The following is a 12699-nucleotide window of genomic DNA, read 5'->3' as shown; positions in this document are numbered from 1 at the left end:
ACTGTCACAAATACAAACTTATGACAAAAAGACATAATTCTATTTTTCCTTTTTTTTTGTCCACATTAGTGATGGTTCTGTTTTTTTATTTATTAATAGACAAATGCACACATATAAAAAACGTCTATTTTACAGATTATTTTTAGTGTCAACATAATTTTATCTTTGGTCTTTATTTTAAAGTTGCATCAATCTGTTGGTCATATTTACTGTTGTTGAACTGATGCACAACTGCACATTGTAAATGATGCCAATATGACATGCAAAATGTTTTGAGTTGGTACATTTACAAGCAGCAAATGATGTCCATGTTATCCCTATGTAAAGGAGCATTCGAGGCAAAAAGGATGTAATTTGAGTTATCTGAATTGCTCATATTCAGCGATAAAAGCAAAGCGGCATGATAATAGACAGGGAATATATGTGGAAAGAGGGAAAAATGAGTTCTTCTCATGGGTGGGGTGGTCACATTGATCTGTGCATTCTTGGTTCAAGCCCATAGAAGCGCTCTAGACATTTATACTTGACAGCCATAGGTGCCGTATTATCCACACCACAAGGGGCAGTACTCAATATAACCAATAGACATGCAGTAAAAAGAGATATTTGTGGCAGTCAGACAGAAACAAACTGAGGGATAGTGATGTAGAAGATCTGTTGCACACAGAAAGAGGTGATGGCAGGTAATACAATCTCTCTCTGTAAAGCCTATAGGGTTCAAGAATACACTAACAGTATACCAGTAATTTACAAATACAGTTTTGAGTCAAAGAATAAGCAGTAACAGCATAGCATTTAACAAAATTGTGCCACTTGTTACTTCTCGGTCATTTGATGTCATCACAGAAGTAATTTATTCAGCGAGGACTTCTTTGAATCCCCCCATTTGAGTGAGGCTTGCATGCTTGGTGGAGACAGCATCACTGCATTACTTTTGCCATGCGTGCCCTCAATCATACATACATCTTACATAAAGCATGGACTATATAGTGGACGTTGTAGTGAACTAAGTCAACTGATGGTTCGAAACAGATCACCACTAATTTTTGCTCCCCGTTGGTCACGTGACTCCTACTCCCCGCTCCATCTTTGTTCTCTCGTCCCAAAAACAAATCCATATGATGCTTTGCGAGGAGAGCTCTTACAAAGCATTCTAGGATATATCTGCTCGTCTAGTGACTATGGATGCCCACTGCTTCTCAAGGCACATTCTGGGAAAGTTTGAGTCCACTACTTTTTCATCCACTAAACATTTTGATTCTCTTATAAAAAGCCTATAGTGCTCTACATAGTGGTTAGGATGGATGTTTGGACACACCCTAAACCTTTCTTTAAGTGGCAATGAGAGTAGGTGAGGTGAACACAAGGACATAGCTGAAAAACATGAAGTTCTCTATTTGCGTTTCTTTAGCCAATCGGGGACTGGATGTTGTTGTGATATAGGTGTAGAATTGCAGTATAGATTAAGCATTAGAGATGACGCTAATCTGTTTCTCTATTTTGGTAATGTGATACTGGATCCTTGGCTGGTAGAAGTCCAGCTGAAAGAAATCCTTCAGTAGCAGATCAAAGAGCCGGTAGTGGTTCTTGCCAAAATTGGGGAATGGTGGAGCCAGAGATACAAATGGGTTGTTCGGCTTTCCATATCACATAAAGCGCTGTGACTTGCTCGGTAAAATTCAGCTCTACCAAGGTCAATTAAACAGAGAAGATGACTTGGCAAGTAGATAGACGGCCCTCTTATTTGATGATGCGGTGTAGCAAGCTTAATGAACACTCAACGCAGTGTCTTGGCAAATTGTAAGCAAAAGAGGCGGAATGTCAGGTGATCAAAGCAAAGTAACCATGCAGACAATTGGCCCCTTTCGAGTTCATTGTGAATGTTCACAATGAGCTGGTTTTATCAGTTGTAAAGTATACATCTAAAACCAAAAAGTGACAAGTTAATGTCAGTTATGGCAATAGTAGCACAATAAGTGCATTGGAGAAAAAAATTTAATTAAATACCAAATCTTTTTAAAGGGCACATTTGATTTTTTGATTCAAAATTCATACGTTAAAGCCTATATTGTATTAAAGTACATTTGTGCCCCAATGAGTGTTTGTATATTCTCCAACAACCACTATAATTCTCTATGTTCTACTGGCTGCATTGACAGACGGGTGTCTTGCATAAAAGTTATATTTACTCTAATGCAGTATTTCTGTTACACATATAATAACAATATAGATCATAAGTTCAGTTTGACTTTCTTCTGTTTCTTCTGTTCAAAAAAAACTGACTGAGCAGAGTAGATTAGAATATTGAATAAAAGTTTAGCACTTTTCAAACCAGCATTACACTAAAGGACAAAATCTGATTTTCTCTCCCACTGATTCCATTTGTCACCCCCCTCCCACCTACTTCTTCTCTTTACCTGCCTAGATCTCCATGGGTCAGGGACAGGCTGATGTGGCCCTGGCTGCACTTAGAGAATGTTCTCGAAATGGAGACTGGCTTTGCTTGAAAAATCTTCACCTCGTCACTGCCTGGCTGCCCCTCCTGGAAAAGGTAGGTGTTGTCAGTGTTTGTTCTTTTCCGAGAGACAAGGCTTTTTCATGGTATTTGGTTGATGCAATTGAATAAAATTTTCTTCTATTGGAAGATATTATTTTGCATTATGAATTTCAATGATTACTAGGCATATAATGTTTAGTGTTTTGCAGCTGATTTACTGTGTCCAGTTTTGGAAAGATTTTACCTAGATTCCAAGTTTAACAAATTCTTTCATTAAAGAACTAATGCATACAAAAAGATATGACAGCATATGACTGGCCGTGAATGGAAATATTTATTTTCATCTTTCAGGAGCAAGTATTTGTGAAAGTGAAAGACAATTTAGGTTATTTAAGTTCTCAAGTCCAGTCTTGGTCTCCAAGTCGGTCTCGGCCTGTTTTTATCCGGTCTCGATATTGAATGTTTATGCCTCAGACTTGGCCTTGGTTTCGTTTTCTCAGTCCTTGAGAAATTGTATTTAACAGCGATTTAAGACTGTAATAATAATAGTAATAAATATAATCACATAGAACATTACTCCCTTTGATCTTCCCCTTCAGACACACATTAAACTTAAGTAAATAATAAAAAGAAAAAAAAAAACATTGATCAGAGCACAGCTGGATCCTGCCATCTCAGACTTAATACAGTTATTGCTCATGATGACTAAAAAGTCTCCTGTGAGGATATTTACAGCACCACGCAGTCTTGCCTTCGCTTTGGTCTCACCATAGAAATGTCCTTAGTTTAATAAATTATTAATTAAATTAAATGTATCTTTATAGCACCAATTCACAACACATATCATCTTGAGGCACTTTACAGAGACAATTTGATCAAATCATACTTAATCAGACATGAACAAAACTCAATGTTAACACTAAGCAAATAAAAACATTTTATAAAAACAATATATAGATGCTAAATATGGCAAAAACACATGCAAGCACCATTGCAACTCCATTCTAATAGCAAAGCAATCAACCTTTGATATTCAAACTCTCTACTTTCTAACTTGCATTCCAATAGTATCAATATAAGTGGATGTTTCTGATAGGGGCAGTTTCTTGTCTAGGGCAGCATGAGATCCCCCCCTCTGACTTGTACCTAATATTCTGGGTGACTCTAGGGGGTCAAATCTGTGAGATCAAGCTTAAAGGAGAATTCCGGTTTTTAACACTTTTAGCCCATTTTCTGTAGTGTCCAGGATGAAATCGAATGATCGACACCAAAATTTGGACAATTGGTCCTGTCTCTGCTTTTTGGCTCATGCAGAATCCCCCCCTGGCTGCTTCAGAATGGCTTCCCTAGTGCATGTCCGATAATGTCCTTAAAACAACCTTAAACGTTCTTTTTTTAAAATATGCTACTCACCGGGTCGTCAGCGCTGTTCAATGACGTTCCAAAAAAAGTTTCGTAAAGAAAAAACGTTCCTGCAGTGTTTTATTTAGCATTTTGTAAATCCCATTGAGTTCTGTTGGAATAGTCAATATTCCCCTGCCACCGGAAACGGAAATGGGGCCTGTTTACACACTCTGTGTACTCCGACGTCGAGGTGCTAACGTCTCTGTTAAACACTTTAAAAAACTCTGAAAATGGAATACGAAAGGTGGATTCTTGATTCTCGACGTCGGAGTACACAGAGTGAAGCGAAAAGACTACAACTGTGTAAACAGGCTCCATTTCCGTTTCCGGTGGCAGCGGAATATCGACTATTCCAACAGAACTCAATGGGATTTACAAAATGCTAAATAAAACACTACAGGAACGTTTTTTCTTTACGAAACTTTTTTTGGAACGTCATTGAACAGCGCTGACGACCCGGTGAGTAGCATATTTAAAAAAAAGAACGTTTAAGGTTGTTTTAAGGACATTATCGGACATGCACTATGAAAGCCATTCTGAAGCAGCCAGGGGGTGATTCTGCATGAGCCAAAAAGCAGAGACAGGACCAATTGTCAAAATTTTGGTGTCGATCATTCGATTTCATCCTGGACACTACAGCAAATGGGCTAAAAGTGTTAAAAACAGTATCACAGCTCTACCTGCAAAAATTACTAAACCAGCAGAGAAGGGGAACAATGGTGCTCATTTCACGAAGCATAAATCAAATCTTACCTTTGCTTTTTTAAAGGTCTTTCTCAATGTTAAATGAAATATTTCCACATAGCTCTGGTAATCCTTTGTCTAAACGTCACAGCTATAAATGTGACTACTGATGGTTTTCAGCTATGAGAGTATTAGGAATGGACAAAGCAGGTTACATTCTGATGGCTCAATGGACAAGTCAACAGTTCATAAACATTTTGAGCAGAACATGACGAAAATCCACTGTGAGTTGATGTAATTGGCAAATCCCCTGAATTGATATTGATTTACAGTAGATAAATATAGTGATACGCCCATGGTATGTATTTTTAGGAGGAGCAAACTTTGTGGTGTCCATGGTTATGAGGACAAGAAATAAGTGCCAGTTGTACTTTTATTTATACTAAGTGTGGTAAAAAATAACTGCTTGACAGAAAAACAAAAACTGGGATAAAGAAGTTTTGCACTTTTATAACTGGCTCTAAATCAGATATATTTTATCAGTGATATTAGCAATAAGTACTTATTTAAGTATTTGTAATTATCTAAAAAATTACGTATACACACTCTTTGCAAACATTTATTTTTAAATGTGACAAATATTTATTACTCATGCTGTTTTCTAAAATTATAAAAATTATAAAACTATTGCGCAATGTAAACCAATGAATTAACTTTAGAGGATGTGTACCTATGGCAATTATTCGTTTAAGGAGCTAGAAATAATTTTGGTAGATTAGCAACCATTGTTCAGTTAATTTTTGTATTTGGTGTATAAAAAAAAAAATTCTAAAATGTTGAAATGGACTTTCGACCTTGGAATTGGTTGCAGAACAACCAGTCTTGACTGCGTCAGTGAACATTTTTTACAGATTTCTTATTTTAAAGCAACTGTGGTATCTTTCATAGGAGACTTGTCCTGTAATTGAATGCTACAATTTTGTATTGCTGGTTCTCTATAAATCTCTTTATTTTAAATCTTTTTCAGTTATATTCATTCAATTAGACTAAACGAGTGGATTCATGCCACTAACTCAGGTCACTAAGTGAAACACCGCTTATAGATGTATTATACTCAAACTGGATTTTTCAAGACTTTATATCTGCTGTTAATGATTTCCTAAAAATTATAGTTAAGGTTATAATATAATATAAGACCAATAACATTTTTTATACAAAAACATTGCCCTGCAGTATGTTCAATACCTGTTTAAAGCTTACTTTCAAAAGGGACTTTAATCTGATGAATGCGCTTTATTAGAGCACATCCTCTACCTTCTTAGATTGGAGTTTCTTTATATATAAACTGGGAAAAGGCATTATAAAGATTTAGCTAATTCTGCTTTTTTCCACAAACAAATAAAGTTTAATTGGATTAAACAGAATAACTTTGCAGTATTATGTTTACCCTCTTTGTTATCTTTGCTGAATGACTTCAGAGATTACTTAACGTGATTTTATACCTCCTTAAATCTCAGAGATAAAAAAAACTCACTAATGCTGAACTTGAAGTCTTCTTCACTGCATCACAGCATCTGAATCAGTTTGTTGTTTTCAGCTTGACATAGCAGGACTTTTTTGTTATTGTTCAACCAACACATATACCAATGCACTTTACGTAGTTAATGTACAACACAGAATTTTCTTTTTTTTTCACATTCATCGTTTTAGTCCTTTTTTTGTTTGATTATTCTTTTTTGCCATGTTTGTTTTGTTTACCTCAGATTAAAAAAAAATGCATTTGGGGTTAAAGGTCAGCAGAAAGCACAGCCTCAAGGATGTTGCGTCCTAATTATGTGCATGTATATCTTGCTTCATCCCAGCTAGTTAGTGTTTATCTGCAATATAACTGCCTTGCATACACACACACTCAGACAGTCTTGCAATCCCACATGTGCATTCTGCTGGCTGTCCAAATTACCATATCTAAAATTACCTTCTGTCCTTTGCATTCTCATAGACATTTTGCATTCCACCTGCCAGGGCATATTAGTGGCTTTAGAGTTGCTTATGTGTATGTGTTTGTTGTCTCCGCTAGAGATATGTGTGTGTTTGTGTTTTATCAAGTGCATGACATTGGTTGGAATCTATTTTTTTTTAAGTGTATTGACTTCTTGGCGGATTTATCTACTCCCTGCAATTTCGTAGATTTTGTTTGTGCTCTCTGCTTTTCCTGGGGCTTTTTTCAGTGTTGTATCATAGTAGTAGGTCATTTCTCACTGGGAGGCATAACTGTTGGTCATAATTGGTGTGTGTGTGTGTTTGTGTGTTTGGCGATGTATTTATTACGCTCTTGGTACAATTTTTCAGGAATGTGCTACATTGTGGGGACTTAATGGTACTTGTGGGGATCAAAGCTTGGCTCCTATGAATAAAAGTTCTCTTCTTGGGCTGGGGGTTAGGTTTAGAACTAAGATGGGAGATGAGTTTAGGCTGGGTTTAGGGTTACCATATGTTGGTAATGGTAAGGGGTAGTATAGCGGTCTTGATTAGGCCATACAACTGAAAAGGACATTAATAGAAAGTCTCTGTAAGGATAGCAGGACATAAGGTATCTGCCTGTGTGTCTGTAAGGTTGCATATATGTGTGTGCTTTCACCAATATGGGTGTGTGGGCCAGAGATCCCTTTTTGATCAGGTTGTTCTCATGCGGTGGCCTAAAACATGGCTTATTACATTCAGTCATCCATCGTACTTTTTCCTCACCACTCATTCTCCTTGTGTGTGTCCTCTGTATCCGGTTCCTTCCACTTCCACATGTGTTGTTACTCTCCAGCTTTTTATTGACGATTTTATTACTCCCCCTAATACCAGATGACATAAACTCCCCATCTGTCTGCTTGCCTCTTTCGCTCTCTGCTTCTTTGTATTTTTTTTTTCACATGCACCTATAAGACTGTGGTCTGCAGTCAAGCTTGAAATGAAAAAGCAGCAGAACCCAAGGAACGATGGAGGCAGAGGGTGCTGCAAAGGAAGGATAAAAAATGGATAGATGAGGGGAAGGAATAGTGAGCTGCAGTGCACAGCGAACTATGAGCAAAGGAAAGATTGTGGTTTAACATTTCTCTGTATTTCAGTAATTATGTCCGTCTGGTCAGTCCCACTGTATGTCTTGAGTTGAGCTTCTTCATGATCCTGCATCTTTTTTTCTCCATCTGTCTCTCTTGTTCACATCTTCATCTAAAGCAGTTGGCCTGTAAAAAAAAAAAAAAAAAAAAATGAAAAACGGCAAAAGATAGTACGTGGTCATAATTTAAGCTGACAGAGCAGATGTCATCTCATTCCTATTTTATTGTAATCACTGCCTTCTTTTCTGTGTTTTATTTGTTTTTTTTTTTTTTTTGCGCATCCCTGTTCCATCTAACTACGGCTCTTAAAACAGTAGTTATTTTGTTAACCAAAAATCTGGGTCAGTGCTAGTAGACCATTTTAATGCAACTTTTATGACTGAAATTGTAATCTGGTCTGTTGAATTGGAAAAGAAAGACTATTTATACTTTTTAATTTTTCAATATTGGAAAAAAAATATTTTAGTCAGATGATATTAATTTAGAAGCAATCTGTTCACTACAAGCAAAGCTACTATATTGATAACCTCAGTAAATCAACAAAAGAGAGTAGGGCTGCTCAATGGGATGATATCATTGTTTTCAACATTCTAGATGACTATTAACATCTACTATGATCTTCATATCAACTTCAATATCATCTCCTTCCAACAAGCATCCTTTTGTCACATATTTTTTATGCTTTTATTGAAAATAACCATCAAATCTTAATTTTGAAATTATTGTTGCTGTTTCATTACAGCTAACACTGATGTTTGATTAGTGATATATACGGCAGCCATTGCCAAAGTCATGGACTGTAAATACCTGTTTTTTATAGTTTTTTTTTTCACGTTTGAGTCAACATTAATATTCAAATTTAGTTGCTGATGTAGCCTCCCACACAAACAAATACTACTTGTTGCCTTAAAAAGAAAAGCATAGTATTTATAATTTGGAACATGTAATGCTCTTCTACTGTATGTTCTCATTTCCTTTAAATGAAAGAGTCTAATAAGTAATAAAATGTTAAAATAAGTCTTTAAGGAGTAGGAGTTTTGGACTCAATTGGATCCGTTTCTAATTCGATATGTTGGAACATGACTATAGGAATTTCTTTCTCCATTTTTGTATATTTGATCTTAGCACTATTTATTCCCTCTGCAAAAAAACTTTGAAAATCTTAGATTTGAAATCTACGGCGTAAAATAATGATTCTCATTTTTGCAAGAGAAATGAAAATTCCTGTCATTGCTGGTGTCACTGTTTCTGTGCATTTTTATATTCTGTCCCTGCTGCTTGCCTTTTGATAGACAAGTAACTTATCCACACTCTTTATCCACCCACTGGCTAAAGGAGAGAGTTACTCACTGTCTGACAACCCTGAAAGAGTAAAGCAGATGTAGAAAATGCACTGAGGTCAGGTCAAAATTGGTACAATATATTTGGTCCATATTTAACTCTACACTATGTTACCAAAGCAACCCAAGCAGCAGATTGTTCATTCCCTGATCGTTTTCAGTTTGAACTGAGTATCTTTTCCACAGTCTCTGCGTAAATCTTAGTGTATTATAAATTACATTCTATCATGACAGATTTGTTTTTGTTTCTGGAACAATCACAGATTAATCTGTTGTGATTTATTAGTTATCGTTGTTTAAAAGAGGATGTCAGAACATTATCTGGAATTTCTCCATGTAATAATTCTTATCAGTGGTGTGCAGATGCAAAGCCTGTTGGTTTGGAGTATATCTTCCTCTGTTTACAGCTGAGGGGTGTGGCTTTCACTAAACGGTATGAATGAATTCTAGTCATGACAAGTTTTTATGACTAGACATTAAAAGGAATAATTTTTTTCCTTCCATCTGTTTACCCTTCATATATCTTTCCTTGACAATCTTGTGTCTTTCTGAAGCAACCATTGTTTCTTCAAGTGGAACTCTGATTAACAACAAACCACAGACAAGCATGCTAGTGCAACAAGAGGATGAAGAGTTTCCTTTCAGGGCCATCACTTCTGGCGTTCTTTGATTATCTGTGATCATGTGTGCTTCCACAAGAATGAATTAGGTGGCAAATGTTGCAGAAACACATTGATTACAGTTCACTGTGTGTGCCCTTGTGTTCGAGTACCCAATCTGATGACACAAGAACCTGAGCTGCCAAGAGGCTATTTTTAACCACCTTTGAGTAACACAGAGGGAGATAAAAAAGGGGGCTGAAAGGGAAGTTAGAGGGAATAAAATGCTGGAAACTCAAGGACAACAAGAGAAAAGTGAGGATAGAATAAGAAGAAAAGTAGCTGAATGTTTTATAACTGTGGAGCATTTGTCACTGCTCAAGGTTTTGAAAAGAAAAGAAACAGAAAAGATGTATGAAAGAAATATAGGTGGGAGTGGGGGCCTAGTGCTTAGGGCATAGGGCTTGGAATCCTGAGGTTGTGAGATCCAAACCCACTCCCACAGACTGCTACTCTGGCTCTCTGAGCAAAGACCCTTAACCCCCGATTTCTCCCTGGGCGTTGTAGAGTTTCAGCCCACTGCTCCCCAAAGGGGATGCGTTAAATGCAGAGAGTTAATTTCTCCATTGTGAGATCAATTAAGTTAAATTTATTTATTTTTTATTTTATAAATCTATGGGATGGTATTTAGATGAATGGCTTTTACTTCACCATGCAGCCATAAAAAAGGGATAAAATACACCTAAAAATATGCTGATTTCAATATATTTCAGTTGCCTTGTCTGTCCATCTGTCACTCATTTATTTAATGGTTTTTTGCCTAGCTGAGACTGGTCAGTGGGGTAACGGGTCTAGAGGTCACTATCCTTAGCGAGACTCTGACTCATTCTGGTTGATCGTAAGACATTCTGCTGTCTTGAAGGTACAAATACTTTGTTGTGGGTTTTATGTCCAACACAGGTCTTCTCCCAGTGGTAGAATTTTGAGAGGAGTATGCCCAAGAAGCATCCCGATGAGATGCATGCATACCGACTCCTTTTTATGTTCAGAAGCTAAAGCTCTACTCCAACCTGTCTGGGCTACTTTTTGCCAGTTCTGTTGGTTTTCATACAGTTTATGCAAAGAACTTCCAGAAGAGAATGAAACCAAGGATACAGTCATTTTGATACTGATGTAAATGTTTGTGAAAATGTTTCGATTGGCCTCCAGCTACCCATGAAATATAAAGTTATTTTATTGTGCTAAAAAAAAGTAATAATAATAATAAAGTTGGGGTTCTTTAATCTCATCATAAAAATTTTTTTAATTGCTTTTCATTTATAAAGCTAGTTTAGTCTATCTTTTTCTAAGCATCAGTTAAGGTTTTTCTCCTCTTCACCACATTTATTAATTCGAAGCCTCCAAACACTCCACACTCCTGCAACACTCCCTTGAAAGTGTCTCAGGGGAAACTGTTTTCTGATTGGAAAAAAAACACAGGTGGACTTACTGCATGCCAAACTCCTCCCAGTAGATTTATTAAGTTAAAGTTCTGGTCTCATCTTCTACAGCATAATCTAAATCTGGACTGAGGCTGCGTTATCTAGTAATAATCGAATTCTCTTCTCCATTGCTGGTGTGTTTAACACATCTAATGTTTTATTTTCTTTACAGGAACTGAATGTGTTGCGTCCCAAAGCAAGCTTCCGACTTTGGCTTACAGCAGAAGTCCACCCAAGATTTCCCCCAATATTACTGCAGTCGAGCCTTAAGATCACCTATGAGGTACAATCATACAGCACATTCTCATGTTTCTAAGATAACAAAATTGTAAGGATGAAAATTATCCAATATGCTGAATAATTTTCGCATATAATTTCAGGTTGTTTATATCTATGCTAATAATATTCTTTCGCTCACTCTCTTGACTGAAACACTGTGTAGTATGCAGAATTGTGCCACATGTATGTGATCTATGCTTTAATACTCAGTGTGATGCTGATGGGAGTCATGCTTATGGGGTTAGCTGCTTCAGCAGCCAAGCATACCGCACAGTCTCTGTCTTTCTACATTCTCTTTGTAACTCAGAGCTCTTTCTTTTTCCTCAGTGATACTCACCGTGTTTACTTCCCAACCTTAGAGACATATATTTGCACAGATTTTAAACCCAATTCCCTGCCAACCAAGTCGTTGAATACATTGTTACTTGACTACAGGGCAGCTGCTAGCTGCAGTGTTTAAAAATTAAAATAAATGTTATTCATTTGTTAATTAATACAGTTTTGTGGTTTTAAATGTGCTTTTCAATAGTAGCAGTTGACCTGATGAGGAACAACTAATCCACTTGGTTAACAACATATGCAGAAAATCTTAGTGTATTTAGCAGATGCATTAGTTGTGTGTTTTATCGAAGCCTCCAGATGGGGAACCAAATGTTCATAAGGCTGATAAAACCTGAACAAATGTCAATGTGTGCTCCTTTTTTTATTATAAGTTAAGTATACAGTTAAAAGTACATTTAATATGTGGAGAATTACCCAGTCATATAGTTAGCTGCCATATGACTTTTAAATTTCAAAAACTCTTTGTTTTAAATAGCAGCAAAATGATTCTGCATTGCAGACCTTCCTGCAGTAAACACCATGAGGTCTCCAACAGCAACAAACTTGCATGTTTGTTGGTTTATTTGTGCTCTGTATAATTTTCCTCATCTCAGTAAAGTTGGCTGTTGTTAACAAATTTCTATACTCACACCTATCTGTTGAAAGCAGGAGATTCTAAGCCCTTGCGATATCTTATTTAGTGACTTTGCTCAGTGTGTTTCTCTCATCAACCAGAAATTATTTCCATCCTCACTTCATTTTATTCTATTGTATTATATTTTGTGTTCTAACCTCACAATACGACTTTTATTTAAAATTTGAATTCTATTTATTATGAAATGATGAAAAACAGACCTGCTTTTCATTAGTCACTTTGTCGTTTACTTGATGTTGTTGCTATCTCTAGGCTCCCCCAGGGTTGAAGAAGAATCTGCTGAGAACATATGAGTCCTGGACTCCTGAGCAGATCAGTAAAGGTTGTCTCCC

General features: G+C 36.6%; 1 protein-coding gene across 1 annotated transcript in view; it reads left to right on the top strand.

The window, feature by feature from the left end:
• The window catches only part of LOC119771803 (cytoplasmic dynein 2 heavy chain 1), a 142089-nt gene that overhangs the window by 95085 nt on the left and 34305 nt on the right, over positions 1-12699 (top strand). The window contains exons 82-84 of the mRNA XM_038267964.1: positions 2426-2551; positions 11285-11395; positions 12620-12689. Of these exons, the coding sequence (XP_038123892.1) occupies positions 2426-2551; positions 11285-11395; positions 12620-12689 (307 nt within the window). The remainder of the gene's footprint in view (positions 1-2425; positions 2552-11284; positions 11396-12619; positions 12690-12699) is intronic.

Source organism: Cyprinodon tularosa, unplaced genomic scaffold (genome assembly GCF_016077235.1).
Source record: "Cyprinodon tularosa strain WSP-4 unplaced genomic scaffold, ASM1607723v1 ctg69, whole genome shotgun sequence".
NCBI classification, from domain to species: domain Eukaryota; kingdom Metazoa; phylum Chordata; class Actinopteri; order Cyprinodontiformes; family Cyprinodontidae; genus Cyprinodon; species Cyprinodon tularosa.
The sequence above is the reverse complement of the archived record's forward strand: the minus strand, read 5'-3'. Positions and strand labels throughout refer to the sequence as shown.